This window comes from Rhinolophus ferrumequinum, chromosome 8, assembly GCF_004115265.2.
Source record: "Rhinolophus ferrumequinum isolate MPI-CBG mRhiFer1 chromosome 8, mRhiFer1_v1.p, whole genome shotgun sequence".
NCBI classification, from domain to species: domain Eukaryota; kingdom Metazoa; phylum Chordata; class Mammalia; order Chiroptera; family Rhinolophidae; genus Rhinolophus; species Rhinolophus ferrumequinum.
The window spans coordinates 37795200-37815411 of record NC_046291.1 but is presented as its reverse complement, the minus strand read 5'-3'; the positions used below and the strand labels follow the sequence as shown (position 1 = coordinate 37815411).

Sequence of the window (20212 nt, the reverse complement as noted above, 5' to 3'; positions counted from 1 at the left end):
ATCCCCCAGTGTGGAGGGACAGAAGCCTTTGTCACTTAGGCCTAGCCTCTTCCTTACACTTTACTACAGGGAGATGCCATGTACCCTTATCTCCCAGCGAGTGAAATAAGTCATGAAAATACTTTAATTTTGTGAAAAGTAAAGGCTGAAATATCTAGGTATTATATTGTTAGTGATCTTTCTTCCCCTTTCAGTACCTTCATGAATAAAGAAGCTGCTGTAAAAGTGTTCTATCTTCCTGTTATTGTTTTAGGGTTTAACTTTTCGTTTACTATCTTTTGCTTTTAAGTTAAGGTGCTGTCCATGTGTTGTATTTCTGCATATGTTTATTTTAAGAATGCTGTGATCCTAAGGAGAAGCACTGTGGAATGCTATAGCTTGCATCTGTGATTAGAATCTGGCCTTTTATTCCATGGTATTTGAAGCCAGGCCCCAGTGCAGGAAATGGCAGAAATGTCTGCTGTGGGCTTGCATTATCTTTTATGGGAATGCTTTACTTTTTAACTAGAGCTGCTACTGTAAATGAACATTTAGAACAATGAACTTAAAAAAAACAATTGAGGAATGTGTCTCAAGTGTTCTATAATGGAACACTTGTTTTTGATTCTGTGGCTCACAATAAAAGACTTGAGTGTTTAGAGCTGTGTTTAGTAATGTGCAACTCAGATTTGTTTGATGAAAAGATGGTTTATGGCTCGCAAATGTTGCCCTGAGTAAAGTTTTTTTGAAGCAATTCCTTCACTTGCGCTTGACCTTCAAGCCACAATAAACTGTCTTTCATGTATCAGCATCTCGAGCTGGGTTTGGGGGCCGGTCAAGTTAGTTAACTTGGCAATCCTACATGTTCATACCCACTAGGAGAGATTAGCCTGTGAAAACACGAAAAATGTCATGGTCTTCATGATAACTAGGTCAACACTCACCATTTTCAAGATTGCATTTATTAAAGCCTTTTAAGCTGGTGGTGGACATGGGATGACAATGTGAATCACTTCAGCAAGCATCCTGTTTCGAGTATTTCCCGTGTGCAGTTTTCCTCACTCAATATAGCATCTCAGTATATTTTCTATTAAAGAGAGAATTTGGTGTCAGGGACCTACCAAACTATACCCATTCCAAGAGGAATATCTGATATAATACAAATAACTTTCCCTGTGTTGATTTTGTGTTAAGTAAGCAGGAGCCAACTATTTGTTTTTTTCTTTAATCAAAAGCATAAGAAAACCAGCTAATGTGAAATACAACAATCACATTTGGCAGCCACATACCCAAAGTGAACTTCCACTTAAACACACACTTGCATGCCTGATCTGGTGATTGCTTTCAAAACTTGGACCAGCTTTTAGCCCTTAGTTATCATTTGAGCTCTTGTTACTCTAATCTTATTCTCTCCATTTAATTTAATGAAGTTATGGAGGCTTCCAGGGATTTGATGCCTGGCCTCTTAATCTAAAGATTCATTTCTCTTCACCACATCATGTCTCTTCAGTCCTTGCTACCTGTAGTGTGGTCCAGGGGATCCCAATAACAGCTGTGGGGTGGGTGTGACGGGGCATTGGTAGAAATGCAGAACTTCTTGCGCATCCCTAGACTCGGTGAACAAACGCCTGCACTTCAACAAGATCCTCAGGTGATTGGTTTGCACATTAAACTTCAAGGAGCCTTGCTGAGCTTCTGAAGCATCAAGCAGGGATCCCCTCTGCTTATACAGACTTACAATTATTCGACTTAACCCTCTGCTACCCTGGCCCAGATTAATTTGGTCCTACTTTGTGCACAAGCTTGGTGAAATGATGCTTTTACCTTATGAGACTATGAACTACCTGTGGTAAACAGGAACACTGTGCCTGGGCAGCATCAACCCATGGTTCTCATGTGCCCTCACTTAAAAGGTTACCCTGTGGGAGATCCTGGCTCTGGAGCAGCAGAGATAGGAAGGAACACATTTGGATTTTGCATTATGGGCCAGTTCGATTTTCCTTATATTCTGGAAAATTTCACTTAGATCCGACGAACATGAGCTGATAAAAGTATGTAGCATTTTTAGCCTATTGGAAATGACTTTAGTTTTCAAATCTCTTACTCTTTGTGTTATATATTTACCATATTTTGCTGTGTGTAATGCACACTTTTTTGCCCAAATTTGTGAGGGGAAAAATAAGGATGCGCATTATGCATGGTTAGTACTAATTTCGTATCTATATAAATGTTTTTAATTCTTTTATTTATACTTATGAGTTAAAAATGTAACTCTAGAAATCAATAACGATACCTGTATGCAAAATAATACCCTGTAATACAGTAATCAGTTTTGTTGAATTTACGACAAACTTGCAAGATGAAGAGTTCTTAGCCTTCTATGATGCATAAATATCACAGATTTGTTACCGGTACATAAAATTTCTTGTACCCTGTATCTGTTGTGTTTTGTAATTATTTGTTATATAAAATTTCTTGTATCATAATATGTTAAAAAATAAATGCTAAAATTTCTTTATAATACAAAAAAAGTGCCTAAATATAAACAAATAAAAAATTTGAATTGAAAAATTGAAACGAAAGCTTTTTTTTTTCCCCCCTGAAAGTTAGGGCCAAAAGCGTGGATACGCATTATACATAGGAGCGCATTATACTCAGCAAAATATGGTAATCACATTTAAATAGCTTTACTTAAAATTATTAAACAGTTTAAAGTCTTTCGGGTCTTATTCTATCTGGAAACCTTATCCAGTTCACAAAACCTTTGGTAATATTTAGTTGTAGTTATCTCTGAAATAATCTTACTCACTGATGATAATGATTGGAAAGCATAGAAGCCTTACTTGCTAGCCATTCAGTTAACTACTGTCAAAACAGTTGAAAGGTCTTGAATTAAACAAGGTTAAGTTTACAGTAATACTTGAAAAAAAATCCATGAATCATAGGAATGACTCTTTTTCTCTGAACTTGTAATAAGACATGGAAGCTTTAGTATACTTTTGTTAAGTATGTTTCTGTGGAAATTTTGGACAGAAATGTCATTGCTACAACTTGTATTTTCTAGGATTTATAGATGTCAGATATTACATTAGCTTTATCTCTCTGCTCAAAATTATTTTTTTTTGGTCAATTTTAACCATGCATCTGTTTCTTTCTAACTAGCGTTTGGAAATGCCAAGACTGTAAGGAATGACAACTCCTCTAGATTTGTAAGTATTTGTATAAGCATAAGTGTTAACACTAATATTTAGCTCATGTATGTTAAACAACTAGTAGATGTTTAATATTTCTTAATACACACATTTAAAAAAGAATACCATTGCTATTGAGACATTGAAAGTTTTATAAGGAATTCATTTTTTGCTTTCTGGAATTTTCCTTTTTAATTCTTGGAGTGACAAGCTCTTTGTTTTTCATCATCTATCATAAAATTCCATGAGTAATTTAAATGAGGCTATTTAGAATAACTCTTATCTGAGTTTTGGTATTTAGAAATTGTAATTAAGAGTCAAAAATTAAGTAGAAGGAAGGAGAAGCTGGGTGTCAAATTTGTATGCTCTACAGATTTTGTCCGTTAGGCAGTGGGACCAGAATGGATACAGGTGTATTCCAACACTTTGGAAAAGTCAAATCATGAGGTTTAGCAATGGTACCTAATGGGGAGAGGGAGAGAGGACTGAATAGTAAAAACTGAAGGTAATTGTTGTTTGGAGGTTGATTGAGTTGGAAAGTGTGAATTTCACTGATAGAAACCTTTCCAGCCCATCTCTCCAGCAAGTACTTACATATCTGCCCTCGGGGATCTCTAGCCAGCCTGCACTCTGTCGGCCTGCGCTCTGTCGTGCCTCTGGTCTTTACAGGGACACAGGCACTGCCTGGAGGAAGCTGGGGGAAACGTGTTGAGTATGATGGTGGCATTCTGAAATTGGTCCCTTTTTTCTATAGTTTAACCAATTTTATAAATTTTATTATAAAAGATCATTTACTTTATAAACTCTCTTCTCATACACATTTCTTGGGACCATTTTTGATGATCTTTTATGCCTTCCTGCCACAGACCCTTCCTGCCCTTTCTCTTCCCTTCCTCTTTTAGCCCATTTTGGATTTTCCTCATTAGAGTGACCCAGTCTTAAGGCAAGAGAATGACCTCCGAGGGAGATAGTTTTGATAGCTTGGAAAGTGGAAGGTTTCTAATTCCAAGGCTGCAAATTTTTTCCATTGGATTAGTCCCGTCAGTTGTTATAACTGATTTGAGCCTTTTCCTGTTGTGGTCATCAGGCTAATCTAATTACATAAATAGAATTAGAAGCAAAGTATGGGCAGATAGAAGTAATTCCAATAGATCAAGCTGCTTTATGGAGACTTTATTTTTACTGTTTGCAAATTACACACACACTTGACAGAAAATATTTGCAAATATATTTAGCCTTAGACGACGAACGTAGAGGAAAACCATACTGCTTAAAGTCATTCCTACTGTGTGACATTTGAAATCTAGTCAAAGGCTTGGCAGGTAAAGAGCTTATTAAGTAACTGCAGAGAAATCCTATTATAACAGAGATATTAGGATATGAGATTAATACTAGATTATAGGCTAAATCATTTCATGCCCTGTTTTTAGTAACTTCTCTGCTTTGTGGTCTCTGACTTGACCAGTAACATACTCAAATCCATATTATAATTTTACAGGACTACTGTGTTCTAAGTTACTACTATATGTAATAGTGGTTTATGACTCCAGGGGAATTGCATTTCCCTTGACAGTGTTTGACGCGTTATCCCAGGATGAACTTCACTGAGAAATCTGGTAGACCTTGCGATGGTCCAGTTAGGCATGCTTGCTGTGGTTGACATTTTAGACCATTGTTCCATGGAGGTGCTTCATGGTGTTTCTCACGCCACCTCTATTTTTACATATTGAGCTTCTATTAAGAAAGAGATGCACTGTTTTTTGCAAACAAACATTTGAAGGCTTTGGAAATCATTGCTCAACCAAGGATATCAGGGGAAGAGACGAGTTCTTTGTTGAACACGTACTACTCATGTGTGCCAAGAGCCAAGTTAGGCATTGGACAGTGCAGGAGAGAACCTATAGGGTCGGGAAAGTTTCATTACCAAACCTCTCATTCAGTAGGAATGAAAAACCCACACAAAATTCATTTGTTTAAAACATTTTTTTAAATTTTTTATACACAGTTAAACATAGGTCTCCCTGCATCTTCTCTTGCAGCCTAATATCTACTCTACCAGCAGCTGGAGTGGCCTTTATAAACTTAAGTCCCATCACTGTCCTGCTGAAAGTCCTCAGTGGCTCCCCCTTGAACCTGGAATACAGGACAGGCTCCCCGGGAGGCCCTGCGTGAGCGGGGGCCTGTTCTACCCTTGTCTGCCCTTATTCAGTCTCAGCCACACAGGCCTGTGTGACTGTCAAGCATACCGCACACTTTCTAGCCTTAGCCTTTTGCAGTTGCCCATGCTCTATCCACAGGTCTTTGCATGGACGCATCTTGTTTCATTTAGATCTCACCTCAGATGTCACTTCCATGATGCTTTTTCCGGACTCTGTGACTTCATCCTGTTTTTATTTTTTCCAGGCATTCATTAGTCTCTGGGATTATTATATTCATGTCTCCTGCTTATGTGACATTTGACCTTAGAGCCATGGGAGCAAGGACCTCATTCTTGTTCCCTGATAGGGCCTCAGTCATGGCGCCCAGTGCCTGGCACCGTAGTAGACACTCAAAACATTTATTGATGAATGAATACCTATTTTTAAGAAGCTTATAGACTAGGCAGAAGAAATGAATGTGTTTTCTAAAAGTAATTATAACACAACACGTAAAAGAGTAAGTTCCCCATGAAAGGTACAGAGTGAGTTATAATAAGTTCAGAATAGAGAAGCTGGAGGAGTCTGGGACAGCAGAGAACCCTGAGTGGGCCCATATGATTCAAATGTGCCAAAATTGAGTGGAGAGCAGGCGGAGCTGGCAATACAGCATGAGGAGACTGAGGAGATAACCGGTATGGACCTGAACTTGTCAGAGTTATTGGCTATAGACCAGAAGGTCTGAAAGGAGCTGTGGGCTGAAGGGCTGTTAAGGCCTCAACTAGAGGGCTTGGAGTATCAGGTTCAGGGTCTTGGGCTTTATTTGTAGGCAATGGAAAGCCACTGGTTATTTTTGAGTAGACTAGTGACACGATCAGAACCAAGCTTTTGGCAGTAGTCAAGATGTGGCTGGATGGGGAGAGTGCCATACCAATATCAGCGGAATTCTCAGTGTTGTCCAATAGTTTTGCCTTAGTCAGCTTCCTTTTTCATTTCCCACCGTGGTTATTCTACTCTCTTCAAACCTCTTATCCTTTACTCTCAGCTGATGATATGCCTGCTTCACAGAAATCATCACCACTACCACCATCTTCCTCCTCCTCCTCATCTAAGCCTTTTTTTGTGCCTCAGCTGTCCCTATATCTGTGTACACAGCCTCCTGTCATACTGGGAGATTTTCAACTCCAGTCTCACACTATTCCTAATCCCTCTACCTATGCTAGACCCTATTGCCTCCTAATCCCAGGGACCACCTTCCATCAAAAGCATCCCCTTTCATACGGTCAACCTCTCACTCTCTTGGGAAGTTACCTTTTCTTCCCTACTTTGTAGGTGCTTCACCTGCTTTGTCCCTACCATCATGGAGAATATCACTCACTATTCACTCAGTTGCCTGAGCTAGATTCCTGGACTTTTTAATCCTTGTCCCCCTTTTCTCTCGCCTTGTATGTTCAACCAGGACCTGTCATTGTGACTCTCTGGGTAACTCTCAACTCTGTTTACTTTTTCTACTCCTGCCTAAAGGCACCAACATTTCTCCCCTGATTACTGCCACCTCCTGTCAGCTTCATGTGGTCTTGCTCCTTTCTAGTCCATTCCACACTAGCCAGAGTGATCTTGTAAAGAGGCAAGTCTGCTCTGGGCATACTTGTTTAGGAATCCTTAATGACTTGACTTGGCTGTCAGGAAATGTCTCAGTGTCGTGATGTGCTGTAACTTCCCTCACCATCCTCATAGGTGCCAGTTCTTATGCCTGCTCCCTCCTGCTCTCACACCTCCTGGCCTGCCCGACTTCTGATACTTTGCATTTAAGCTAGGGCAGACTTCCTCTTCTCCTCTTGTCGCTTTTCTTTGTGCATAGCATTATGACCCACTGTAGGATGTATCCCCATCCACAGTGACGTCTTGTTTAGCTGTCTCCATTTCCCCACCTAGGCTTTACGTTCTTGAGGGCAGGTCCTGTGTCCTGTTTTCCCTTGTTTGACTACTTGAGTATCTAGGAAGTGGTTTGGTAGGCCTTTACTTAAGAATAAGTGAAGACTTTAAAAGGCCAGATGACCCATGATAATGAAGAAGGAGAAGGAGAAAGCGCATGCATGAGCTAATAAAAAGGCACAAATTGCATCGTTGACTGAGTGCCATGTGATCATGTTTCTTCTCCCTTACCATTATTTTGAAACAGAAAAGAGTTAAAGTAATTCTTTGGGAGAATTATTTACAAACCATCTATCTGACTATTACTAAGGTAGAACATGAAACAAAACTAAAAACTACTTATTAGATCAACACACCCTTTTCCAAACAAAAAACAGCTGTCAAGGCTATTCTGTTATACTTGTTACTCTTTAACTAAACAATTACAGGCCAAATCTTTAAAAATCACAGTGTGAAACTCCGTGTGTATTTCTCTGTGTTTAATATACCATCTATAAAGTGTAATACGAACCTGGTTATATATTGCTGTGTAATCTAGGTTAAAAGCCTAAGAGAGTAATACCAATCAGTCTTTGATTCTGTCACTCCACATAGCCATGTATTTGATTTGAGTAGATACAAAAGCAGTACTTGAAGTGTTCCACTGTCCAGTATGATTAGAGTTTCTAGCCATGGCTCGAAACATATTTTGCCTATAAAAATGAAATAATTTATCTTCCCAACAAGTGCATATGCAAGGGATACTTATTTTCCTCAGTTTTATTCTCGAATTGAATATACACACCCTTCAGAATTTGAAATAAATATCTGAAATGGGAAAGTTACGTGATGGCTGAGAAGCTCTGTTCTTGAATTAGCAGTAGGATATGTTAGCTTTGAGCTAATGTAGTATTTAATATGAATTATTCATGGAGGCATTGTTTTGCGTCATGGTTATATAAACTGTCTTTCTTAATTACATTTAAACAAATATATAAAGGGCTCAGTATGCTATTCTGTAAGAAGATAACGCTGACTGAATATTTTGAGGTGAACTTGAAAACTCACTAAATCTTTCTTTGGCAGGGCAAATATATGGATATTGAATTTGATTTTAAAGGCGATCCACTGGGAGGAGTGATTAGTAACTGTGAGTATTTTACCTGAATTCTTTTAAAGAAGTTCAAAATAGTAAAATGTGTTTATAGTCGAATTTTTTAGACAGTTGGATCTTCAAGAGATGGATATAAGAATACGTTTTCTTAGATTTTTAACCTATCATTTCAGGTTGTCTTATATAATTTAATTTCTAAATCTTTTAAAAAGAATACTTAATCTTTACCTTTGACAACTTTTCAGGAGTCTGCTAAAGAAATAGGTATTAATCCAACTGTATTTTATACTCTATAGATCTTTAAGCCAATCCAGTAATGAAAAAGATCCTTCAATGCTTATTTTTGTTAACAAAATTATTTTATGACTAAAACCAAAATATAAATAGTTGATTTTAATTTAATAATTTTGGGGGGTAACATTTATCCAACATAATGAGTAGACCTCTATTTCAAGTATTTTTGTGAGACTTTTTTTTTGTCCTTCCATTTATTTAAATCATTGAGTGTAATAGACCCATTAGGTAGAAATACAGATTTATTAGCCTCCTTTAGTCATGATTTATGATTATAGAAGTGAAATGTTCTCTGTCAAAAGTGAAAAAGCAATATCGGTGAGGTTTGCTTAACAGCCATAGGTCAAGAGTTTTCTAAAATGGTCATAATGGTCAGTATCTATTATAAATATGGCCCCGCCATCAGTGCTTTGTGGCATCCGTACGGGCGGCACTGCCCTGAGGTCTGCTCGTGCTGGTTTTGTAGTCAATTAGTTTGAAACATTTAAGATGATGACTCAGGGTTTGTGCACCTCCTATTGGAGCCATGACCTGGTTGTCCTCTTGAGTCCTCTAGTTTTTTTGAGGACCACTCTTTTGAACCTCCCATTACCTCAACCTCCTCACCACCCTGTGGTGCTATTGGGATTGTTAGCATAAAAATGAACTAAGTTTAGACTCGAAAAACAAAATGACAAATGACTTAGATATCCAAAGCAATGCTCATTATATTTGTGATAGCAGTGGCATTCCTTCTTCAAATGAACTTTAAAGCTGAACCCCAAATATGAAACAGATAAATAAAGTAAGACCTGATCTGGTTTAACAGGGGATGATAGATAGCCAGAACCCCTGAGCCCCTAGGTAGCTTGTGAGATCTTCCTGATGAAATTTAGAACCAGAGGAATACCACTTGAAGTAATTTGGGCGAACTATGCAGCCGATTTAAAAAAAAAGAGAGAAAAGAAAATTATTCGTAGAGTAACCTTCTAGAGCTAGTTTCCTCATCTTTGAAACAGTGGGATTAAATTGGATAAATTTGATGGCTTTTCCCATTTTCACCATTTTGTTGTTTTTAAATAGTTTAATTTTCCATTTTAGTTTGCCTGACTACACATTTTATGTGCCATGCGTTGGGATTATCCATATTTGAAAAAGTGTGTGTTTATTAGAGAAACATCTTAAAAAACAGAAATTTTTAATATGAAATGAAATTGGCTAGGATAGTGCTACTTAGGTTAAAGGTTTTTATATGTCAAATACAGAAGCAAAAGTATCTGTGCAAACCATACATGACGTAACCGAAAGCAGATGATTATAACCACGCCAAGCTTGTTACGCAAGCTCCCTTCACAACGTATGGCAGCTCTTGAGAGCGTATAGGAAAAGGTATGCCTCAGATTTAATTTTTAAGACCACCTTTTTAAGGAATTGTTTATTTTTATTCTGAAGACGTTCATAAATCTTTAGCATTTACTTTTTATAAGACAAATTAACTAGTTACCCTGTTTCCCCGAAAATAAGACCTAGCCAGACAATCAGACCTAATGCATCTTTTGGAGCAAAAATTAATATAAGACCCAGTATTATATTATATTACATTACATTACATTATATTATATTATTATACCTAGTCTTATAGTAAAATAAGACTGGGTTTTGTATTAATTTTTGCTCCAAAAGATGCATTAAGCTGATTGTCCGGTTAGGTCTTATTTTTGGGGAAACACGGTATTAATTTAATAATACACTATCATTTTAAATGAGGGCAAGTTTACTGTTTTCCTTAGAGAACTGATATCTAAACATTCTGGAAGGATTGACTCAGTATTACTTTTGGAGAATTCTAGGAAAATATGTAAGGATTACTTTATTAAAAGTACTGGGAAATAACTTAGGTTTTACATGTGAAGTTTGAGCTCCAAACAGAACTGTCTTCCTACCCTCTAATTCTTTCAGTATCCATGGAGAATAAATATTAAACAGTCAGTTATTTTCCAATTAAGATTACTGTATCATCATGAATGGGTTTCATATGGTGTTTGTTACCATTTGTTCCCACAATGAAGTTATATTGAAATTTGTGGTAGTGGGAACACCCTGGTATTTTTGAGTATCCTTTGCTTTGGAGAGGAAAGGACTACATTAGCGGCAAGAGCAGGAAATTTCACCCTGCACAGAGAGAGGACTGACTCATAGGCACTCACTGGGAGTTGCTGTCTGCTGGCTTAAGGGGGTGTAAAGCAATGGGTAAATCCACTTTTGTTCTTTCCAAGCCGCCAAAAGTTAGCGTCTGGTAGCCTAGAAAAGGACACAAGATTTGCCATTTTGTAGGAAGTAGATTTTGCTTCCTTTTCCAGCAGCCACCTAGTAAAAGTACAGATCGTTGGCTATAATTATTACCCTGAAACAGGCACAAGATCACTTGAGCCAGTTGTGCACTCAGGAAGTGGAAAAGAAAGCCCAGTATCTTACTCTCTTTCTAAAAGAGGTATGCTATCACACTTGTCTTGAACTCACTTGAAAGTTAATAATATCCTTGAGGTTAGTACCATTTAGGAGAGAAGTGTTTAAAAAATAGAAAGTGGCAAACATTTGCTGCGTTTGAGAAGATAAAATGTGAAAGCACATCCAGATGTTTGGTTGATGTGAGATAATATTTTTCCTACTTTGTTAATGCTTGTTGGTCTTATACAATTTATACATTTCTTTTGGGGGGGGGGTTTGGATCTAATGTTATGCATTAGAAACTTTTAGAAACCTGGTGGCTTTTATTAATAGTCACAGGCACTTTCTTACAGCTGTGCCCCTTGGTGACAATTTAGACTGGAGAAAATGTGGTACAAGTCCCAAGAAAATGTTGTACAAGTCCCAGGTCTCCTAAAAGTAGAATAGCGTGTGCACGTGTCTATTATGAAAAAGCCTCATGATTTCAGGTGTGCATATACCTGTGGAAACTGTAAGGACAGGAGATATAGCTGTCCTTTTCATGATAGTTTATCAAGAGCCTAGTGTAATACCTGACACACAGTAGGTGCTCAGTAAATGCTAGAGTTAAGGATGGAATTGGTTAAATATAGGCAGGCCCTATCTTTTTCTGCTTTATTATTGGGGGCATATCCATGAGCCTACTTATACAACTCGGACTGGTTTTTTTCATTATTATAATCTTACTTGTTTATTGTCTCCAGCTCCTAGCCAAATATATGCCCTCTAAGGACAGACTTGGTTTGTCTGGTTCATTGCTGAATGACAGCAACAAAAACAGTATCTGACACTATTTGAATTAATAATCACATAAGAACACAAGATACAAGTACAGCTGTGACATAGAAAAGTGTATTGAGGAATAAAGCTTCTACTTTATTGGATAATTTTAATTGACTATCCTTTTTTATGCAAATTTTTTATGATGCTATAATTGACATGCAACATGATATTAATTTCTGGTGTGCAGAATAATGATTCAGTATTTGTATGTGTTGCTAAATGATCACCACTAGAAGCACTGCCGTGGAGGTGGAGGGAAGGGAAAATTGTAATGTTACGGCATGCCAGATGTTTTAGATGCCTCAGTGCATGTAACCTGCAAATCGATGGAGATCTGTGAGATATTGGCTGTGAGAGAGCCCTGTGGTGAACGTTCACATCTGCTCTCTTTCACATCTGCTCAGTGAATGATTTGTACGAAGACATGGGCCCCATCTTTTTTCCTTTAACATCTGTCATTAATGAAACTTCTTAGTTGCCAATCTTGAGGGTCATGTTGTTTATTTCCAGAAAAGTATAGAGTTGATTTTAGAATATTACCCCAACATATGAGCAAACCTAAGTTCATAGAATTCTCCACTGATACTACTACCATAAGGTGTGCCCAATGACTCACTGGGGATTGGACATTTTTTTCTTTGGGGGTGATTATCCAAGACAACAGAGAAAAAAGGGATATAAATTGTAGTTATTCAGATTGTAGGCCCATAATTATTTCTAAATGTATTATTTTGCTTTAAATGAAAGGGCATACATCGATCAGCCTAAATGTCACCCCAGTACCGTTTTTCATAATGTTTACCTCTGAGCAGTGGGAGAGGAGCGCTGAGTCTCTGGGAGTCTGTCAGTGTTCGGCCTCATGGGCGTTCATGGTCATTGTGGCTTGACTGGCAAAGGAAAACCGGCCAATACTTCCTTAAGCCTTAATCAAGAACTTAGACCATTTCTTCTTTTCCGAAAGGGAGATTATACATAAAATAAAGAAACTTTGATCATACTCTCTAATCCATCACCTGCTGTTTCAAAGTAATGTGATTTTCTTTTTTCCTCCTTCCAAACACCTACTTGTCCTGTTACTCCTCTGCCTATTAAAATACTTCCTTCTCCAGCTGGTGCAAATGTGGACATTTTACTTCTTTCATATCTTGTGCATGGAGAGGTTGTCCTGTGACATACACAGGCACTTGCACATGTCACGGACTAGCTGGTGAATTAGTCAAGAATAAGAAAGCCCCTAAAAGATGTCCTGGTTCTGTGAATATGTAGCCAGGTGACAGCGGCATGGTGGAGTTGGTACCAATGTTCTGATTCCAGAGTTTCCCTGGCTCTGCCCATTGATTCCCCCCCGCCCCTTTAGAATGGCTTAATAGGTTTATCTCTTCCCCAAAAACTTAAATTTATATTACATTTAATGTGAACTTAAATTGATATCTTGAGAAGGGAATGTAGCTGCATTGGAATACAATTAGCCCTCTGTATCCATGGATTCTGCATCTACCAACCACGGATCGAAACCAACTATGGATCGAAAACATACGTGTGGCCGACTGTATGCTTTGTACTGTGCCATTTTATGTAAGGGACTTGAGCATCCGCAGATTTTGCTATTTGCGGGCGTCCTGGAACCGATCCTCCACAGATATGAAGGGATGACTGCATATAGAGTCTCTTATACTCTCTTCTCTACTAAATAGTATTTGGCATGTCTTGTACTCCTCTGTACTAAATCTTAGTAGCCGAGGCTCAGACAGTGTTTGCAGAACCATCTAAATCAGAGGAGAAGGCTGTACCAGTGTTTTGGTTTGACTTAATTCAGCAGTACATTTCAGTAAATTAAAATGGTCAGGTGGTGAGTCCTTACAGTGAGTTAAATTTATCTTCTGTGCTTTGAGTAATTATTTGATATGGCTTCATACTGTTATGTTAGTGTGTGCACATAAAAAAGTAGAATAGGGTATGGTTTTAAACACTACTAAATTATTTTGGGCCATTTTCTCTGACTGCTTTTCTACCTGGAAGCTCGTAACTCATGAGAAAAGTCATAAATAGGCCATGGGGTAATAGACTAAGCATTTTAGGTGATAAAACCTTCAACTGCTTTGTAATAAAAGGTTCCTCGTTTTACGATTGAGTTACTTAGTTGAAGTGATATAGATTATGTAGAGTACAGATTTCCAAGTGTTTATGGAGTTTGCATCTTTTTGCTGGAAAATTACAAAGAGCATTAGCATGACATCTTAGTCATGTAAAGCTTTGAATTCTGGCTCTATGGCTTAGTAAAAGCATGTGAGCCTCATTTTCTCATCTTTAATATAGGATTATAAAACCAGCTTCAGGGAAGGTATTAGGGTTGAACATGGTAACAATGAGAAACACCAAATGCACAGAGGAAGGTCAGTGCAAGCTCCCTTTCTACCCCCCCAACCCCCGCACCTTTCCTTTCAAGCACACATCGCATTATGTTTCATATTTGAATACGATAGTAATCACTGATCATATCAGTGAGTGTGGTTCAAGAGAAGTACATTGGCCAACATTCCTTTCCACACTCTGCACAAGCGAATATTATTCTTTAACTTGGTAGCTGTTATCTGCTGAATCTCAAAGCCATCGCTGTTTTTAAACTCTCCATTTTCTACTAGCATTTGTTCAAAAAGTGACAAACATTAGGCTGGCCAATGTGTTGCTGTTGGACACTGTGGTCCTAGCACATGCTTTGAAGGTATCTTTTTGTGTCATGAAATACCAGGTTGGCTTGTTGCAACGTAATTGGCTCCAATCAATTGTCATTATTACCGTGTTTCCCCGAAAATAAGACCTAGCCGGACAATCAGCTCTAATGCATCTTTTGAAGCAAAAATTAGTATAAGACCTGGTCTTATATAAGACCTGGTATTATGTTATGTTATTTCATATTATACCCGGTCTTATTATATTATATTAATTATATTATACCTCATATCATATCATATCATATCATATCATAGTAAAATAAGACCGGGTCTTATATTAATTTTTCTCCAAAAGACGCATTAGAGCCGATTGTCTGGCTAGGTCTTATTTTCGGGGAAACATGGTATTAAGGTGTCACTGTTAGGTGGAAGGGCGGCAGGCTGCCAGTGCTTGTGAGGTGTGGTAGGGTTCTTAGCACTATGGGAAGAGCCTGGTGTTTGTGGGCTTTGACAGGTGAAGGACACCCGGTCCCTATGCCTAATCCACCCCCACCTCATGCTCTCTCGTAAGAGCCTTGGCATCCCACCTTGGAAAGAACTGCTACTGTTGGTTTGGGTCGTGGGAGTAATCCTGAGCCTGGAGGACTCTTGCAGGCCTAGAGGAAGGTCTTCATGTTTGCATTCAGTGCTGGCTCATCTGCAAATAGTTCCTGGCACATAGTGGTTGAGCAGTAAGTAAGTTGATTGAAAGAATCTGTGCACGACTGAAGTAAACTAGCATTTGTTCGTATTTTTCCTGTAATCAAGTTGCTCTCTTCTAGGCTTGAGGAATTTCCTATAAGGATTAGCTTCTCAGTGAACAATCAACCCATGCCCTGTGGGTTCTTTCTTCTAAAACTGTGCCAGTGCTCTTAGGACCCCATGAAAGCTTGGCCACATGATTAGGAAAATCATACTGTATTTTTATCCTTACCTGTTTATTGTCTTCTGCTCTGCATGTCAGTATTTACTTATTCATTGATTGAAATGCTCAGTCCTTAACAGATGATGAATATTGTATAATCTTTCTTTTTTAAATTTTGTCTTACTTGTGCTTTCAATTTCTGTTTTCTTTCTTTTTGCTAAATTATTTGAGGGCATTGGCAGTCATCCAAATCAAATGAGAGCTGGAGATGAAAATTAAAACTCTGCAGCATCCTGTTCCTAATAATTTTTGTATTTACATATTTTTGTTCTCTTTTTAGTCAGCTTAATTTATGTTTCCTTACAAACTCTCTCTTTATTCTTACAAATGACCTCATGTATTTGGAGTGCCCTAGGGACTTCTCATTCATCACGTCTACACTCTAACTCTACCTAGGCTCCTCATCAGATGCTTCTGTGGATTCCAGAAATACAAATTCAGAAGTTCAATGACCATTTCCAGAGAAATCCGTAAGTGAGTCATTCTCTCACTTACGGATTTGTTGGATAATGTTTTAGATTTCAATCTGATTGGAAATCACATGTGTCCGTTCTCTAAAATTAGTGCTCAATAATGGGATCACTGATTCAGAATTTTATAACTAAATTTGACCTTTGCCCCAAGAATCCAGTCACTCTTTTATATCACTGGTCAAGGATGAGCCGGACTCCAAGCAGGATTATTTTCTGCTATTGTACTTTGCCATCTCTCACATACTGCCACAGTGGCTCATTTTTGTTTGCCTGGCTTCTCTTCTCTTCTCTCCTCTCCTCTCCTCTCCTCTCCTCTCCTCTCCTCTCCTCTCCTCTCCTCTCCTCTCCTCTCCTCTCCTCTCTTCCCCTCTCCTCCCCTCCCCTCCCTCCTTTCCCCTCTTTTCCCTTCCTCTCCCCTCCCTTTCCCCTCTTTTCCCTTCCTCTCCCCTCCCTTTCTCCTCCCTTTCCCTCCCCCCCTTCCTCTTCTCTTCTCCTCTCCTTGCCTTTTCTTTCCTTTCCTCTTTCCTCTTTCCTCTTTTTCTTTTTTCTTCCCTTCCCTTCCTTTCCCTCCCCTTATTTTTTTTCTCTCTCTCTTTCTTGTTTGAAAACTTGATTATATAGACATCCAACTTATGGCATGAAAAACTACCTGAAATCAATGAAAGTATACTGTCAAATCACACCAAGTTCCATTAAATGAGAACCACTTTCATTCTCTAAGACTTCAAGATATCAAAAAGATCTGCTTCAGGTATTCCAGGTAGTAAGGCATGTGGATATAAGATGGAGTCTGTACTTGGGTCAGATGCTATGATTTTAAATCCTGCTTAAACTCTTGGACTCTCAGCTTTTCATCTGTTAAATAATATTGGGTCAGATGCTGTGATTGTAAATTCTGCTTAAAATCTTGGACTCTCAGTTTTTCATCTGTTAAATAATACCTTACAAAATGGTTGGGAGGATTCAATGAAATAAGTCTATAAAGCACCTAGCACACAATAAGGTTTCAAAAATACTAACTTTTTATTTAGTGGATTCATAAAGCTGCATTTCATTGCTTGGTATGTAATGCTACATTTTGAAGAACTTAATGTCATCATGTATTATATAAAATCAAGAGAATGTCAGTATAAAACTATATTGTCTTTAATCAGCTTGTCAAATGTATTATTGAACTTATTTTGCCTATTCACTGTTGTTTAAAAGGACCTGATTTGTTTAATTTGGTCATTTTAGTTAGAGTTGAGCTTTTTCCTGAAAAAAATGTATCTTCTGTTATTATTTTGCTAATACAAAACAGAAAATGAAAAATGAAAGGGTAGAAAAAAGAACCATGGTGAATTTAAAAGCAAAATTAATACTATAGTATGATTTGATTCTTCTACTTTTTAGATCTTTTAGAGAAATCTCGAGTTGTTAAGCAGCCAAGGGGTGAAAGAAACTTCCATGTTTTCTATCAGCTGCTCTCTGGTGCCTCTGAAGAACTCCTCAGTAAGTCCCTGTCTTTATGTATTAATTTTTAAGTGTCACAGCATTTCCAAAGCATTCTTTTTAAAAGTGTCCCATATGCTTTTCCCTTCTTAAAAATTTTCCATGACTCTGGTTGAAGTGAAGAATGTGGTGTGTTTGCTTTTATCATACTCCAGCATTTGTTTGATATATATCTCTGTACCTCACCAGATACTGTACCTTATGTCTGAGATGGTTTACTAAAAGACCTAGATGTTGGGGGAGGGGCTACTCATAAAGTGAAAAAAAAACTTGGGGAGAGGAAATTATCCGGGAACAGTAGATGACTACAATCATAAAAAAAACAAATTGTTCAGTGAAGATTTAAAAATTGTGGGAAGACATTTGCAACTGATACTAGAGTTAAAAACATGACCTTTGGATATTTTAGAGAATATATAAGTTATATAAGTACATAAGTACAGTTTCCAATAGCAACAGCCAAGTGATAAAAAGTTTTCAACGAATAGTGAAAAGCTATGGAAAGTCAACAACACTTGGGGAAAAGTATCATCCTCACTAATAATAAATGACCTTAAAATAATGCTGAAGTGTTCCATACACACACACACACACACACACACACACACACACACACACAAAACTGTGTTTTCCCCAAAAATAAAACCTAGCCAGCCAATTAACTCTAATGCGTCTTTTGGAGCAAAAATTATAGTAATATAAGACTGGGTCTTCTATACTATACTACCAGGTCTTATGTAATATAATATAATACAAGACCCAGTTTTATATTATAGTAAAATAAGACCGGGTCTTAATTAATTTTTGCTCCCAAAAAATGCATTAGAGCTGATTGTCCAGCTAGGTCTTATTTTTGGTGAAACACAGTAGTGAAACTTACAAAAAAAGACAAAGCTGGAACAGTTGTCAGGCACTGATATACTTCAGCCTTGTTTGTGTCACTGTAAAGTGAGTCCTCCTTCCTGGGAGACTAATTAGCAACCTAAAATAAGTCATAAAATGATCAGAGCCTATTGCCCAGGCACACCACTTTTTGGAATATATCCCAATGAAATAATTCAAAGGAACCCCAAAAACATTTTGTATGAAGACATTTATCACTGCCCACGTTTTATTATTATAAACTGGTGAGAACGCAAATTTCCAGTGGTGGGGGAATTACTAGACAGGCATCATGTTATAATGAAATAGTGGATTGAAGATATTTTATATTATAAAGATATGAAAATGGCCTTACTGTTTTGAAAACAGTAATAAAGGTGATTTTAGAAAAATGCTACTATTGGTATTTGGGCATCAAGTTTTGTTCTGTTGATACAATACAGAATGTGAAAGTCATTTTCTCTGAAGGGATATAGAAATGGGAACTTAAAGATAATTAGATTTATTGAAGTGGCTTATCAGTTTTTGTGTGTGATTCAATAGATAAACTTAAACTCGAGCGGGATTTCAGCAGATACAACTACCTGAGTCTGGACTCTGCCAAAGTTAATGGAGTGGATGATGCAGCAAATTTTAGAACCGTTAGGGTAAGATGTAATCTTTGTATTGCTCTTTAAAATGGGTAACACTATATCACCAATTGGAATTGGTAACAAATCTGAGTTTTCTTTAATGTATAACTCATGCTTTCTAAGGTTTTAGAATTATGCAAGAATTTATTGTATTTTTATTAGTTTGGTGGGTTTTTTTTTATTTTTTATTTTTTTACTAGCTCAAAAATTAAACAATATTGTGAAGGCCATGCTGCACTGGAGCTTGCGATTTTACTATTTATCAAAAGGAGCTTTATTATTATATTATCTTGGAGTTTGACTCTTTTAACGTTGTACTGAAATTCTGAATGTTTTTTCATAGCCAAAGCTCAGTAGTTAATTTTCAAGTGTGAAAACTTGACTTAACATGTCCTAGGATCATGTGAAATCAAAACTGTTTTTGAGACAGAAAGTTGTTTTTTTACTGTTTTTGAAAAATTATGAATTCATCTGCATGATTAACATTTTATGTTCATTAGAAAAAATATTATAATTTATATCCTTTTTTATATCCTGTTTATGTTGCACTTTGAAAATTACTCCTATTGGGACATGATATGGTAACTGTTACTTACTTCCAAATGAGACAGTTGTGGTGGTAGGAAGGGGGTGGGGAGTAGGTCAGATTATAGATGAAGCAAGACTGGTATCAGTCAGTCTTTGAGGGTGAATGGAAATGACTTCAGGGCTTGTTCTTTTCTTGCTCTTTCTAGTTTTGTATGTTTGTAATTCTAGGTAGCCTAGTCATAAATAAATAAACAAACAAATAAGTAGGGCTATTCTCAAAAAGAAAGTATTTCTTAGAGTATGTCATTTTTTAAAACTGTGTAAACATCCTCATATGTGAGGCCTGTTGATTCCAGGACATGATTTTAAGACTTGAGTTCAAGACTAATTCTAGAACTACTTTGCCTGGCAAATTGTTGGTACTCAGTAACAATTTATGACTGAACAAATGTTCTTTGTTACCCATAGTGACTTGGATCAGGCACTTCACTTTACAAACCACTGTTTTTCTCATATGTAAAATAAACAAGATACTTTTGGTTTTTTTTTGTTGTTGTTGTTTTTAATAGGAGGTTGTGAAACCTTTTTGTTTGGTTTTATTTCTATCAGTAGAACCCCAGTACACACGCACACACGCACGTGCGCGCGCACACACACACACACACACACACACACAGTAGGGGCAAGAACCCAA

At 37.5% G+C, this 20212-nt stretch overlaps 1 protein-coding gene across 4 annotated transcripts in view; it reads left to right on the top strand.

The window, feature by feature from the left end:
- MYO1B (myosin IB) overlaps positions 1–20212 on the top strand; it is a 171668-nt gene that overhangs the window by 90371 nt on the left and 61085 nt on the right. For all 4 annotated transcript variants that reach the window (XM_033112280.1, XM_033112276.1, XM_033112279.1 and 1 more), the window contains exons 6-9: positions 3142–3188; positions 8306–8369; positions 17378–17476; positions 18902–19005. In XM_033112280.1, coding sequence (XP_032968171.1) covers positions 3142–3188; positions 8306–8369; positions 17378–17476; positions 18902–19005 — 314 coding nt within the window. The remainder of the gene's footprint in view (positions 1–3141; positions 3189–8305; positions 8370–17377; positions 17477–18901; positions 19006–20212) is intronic.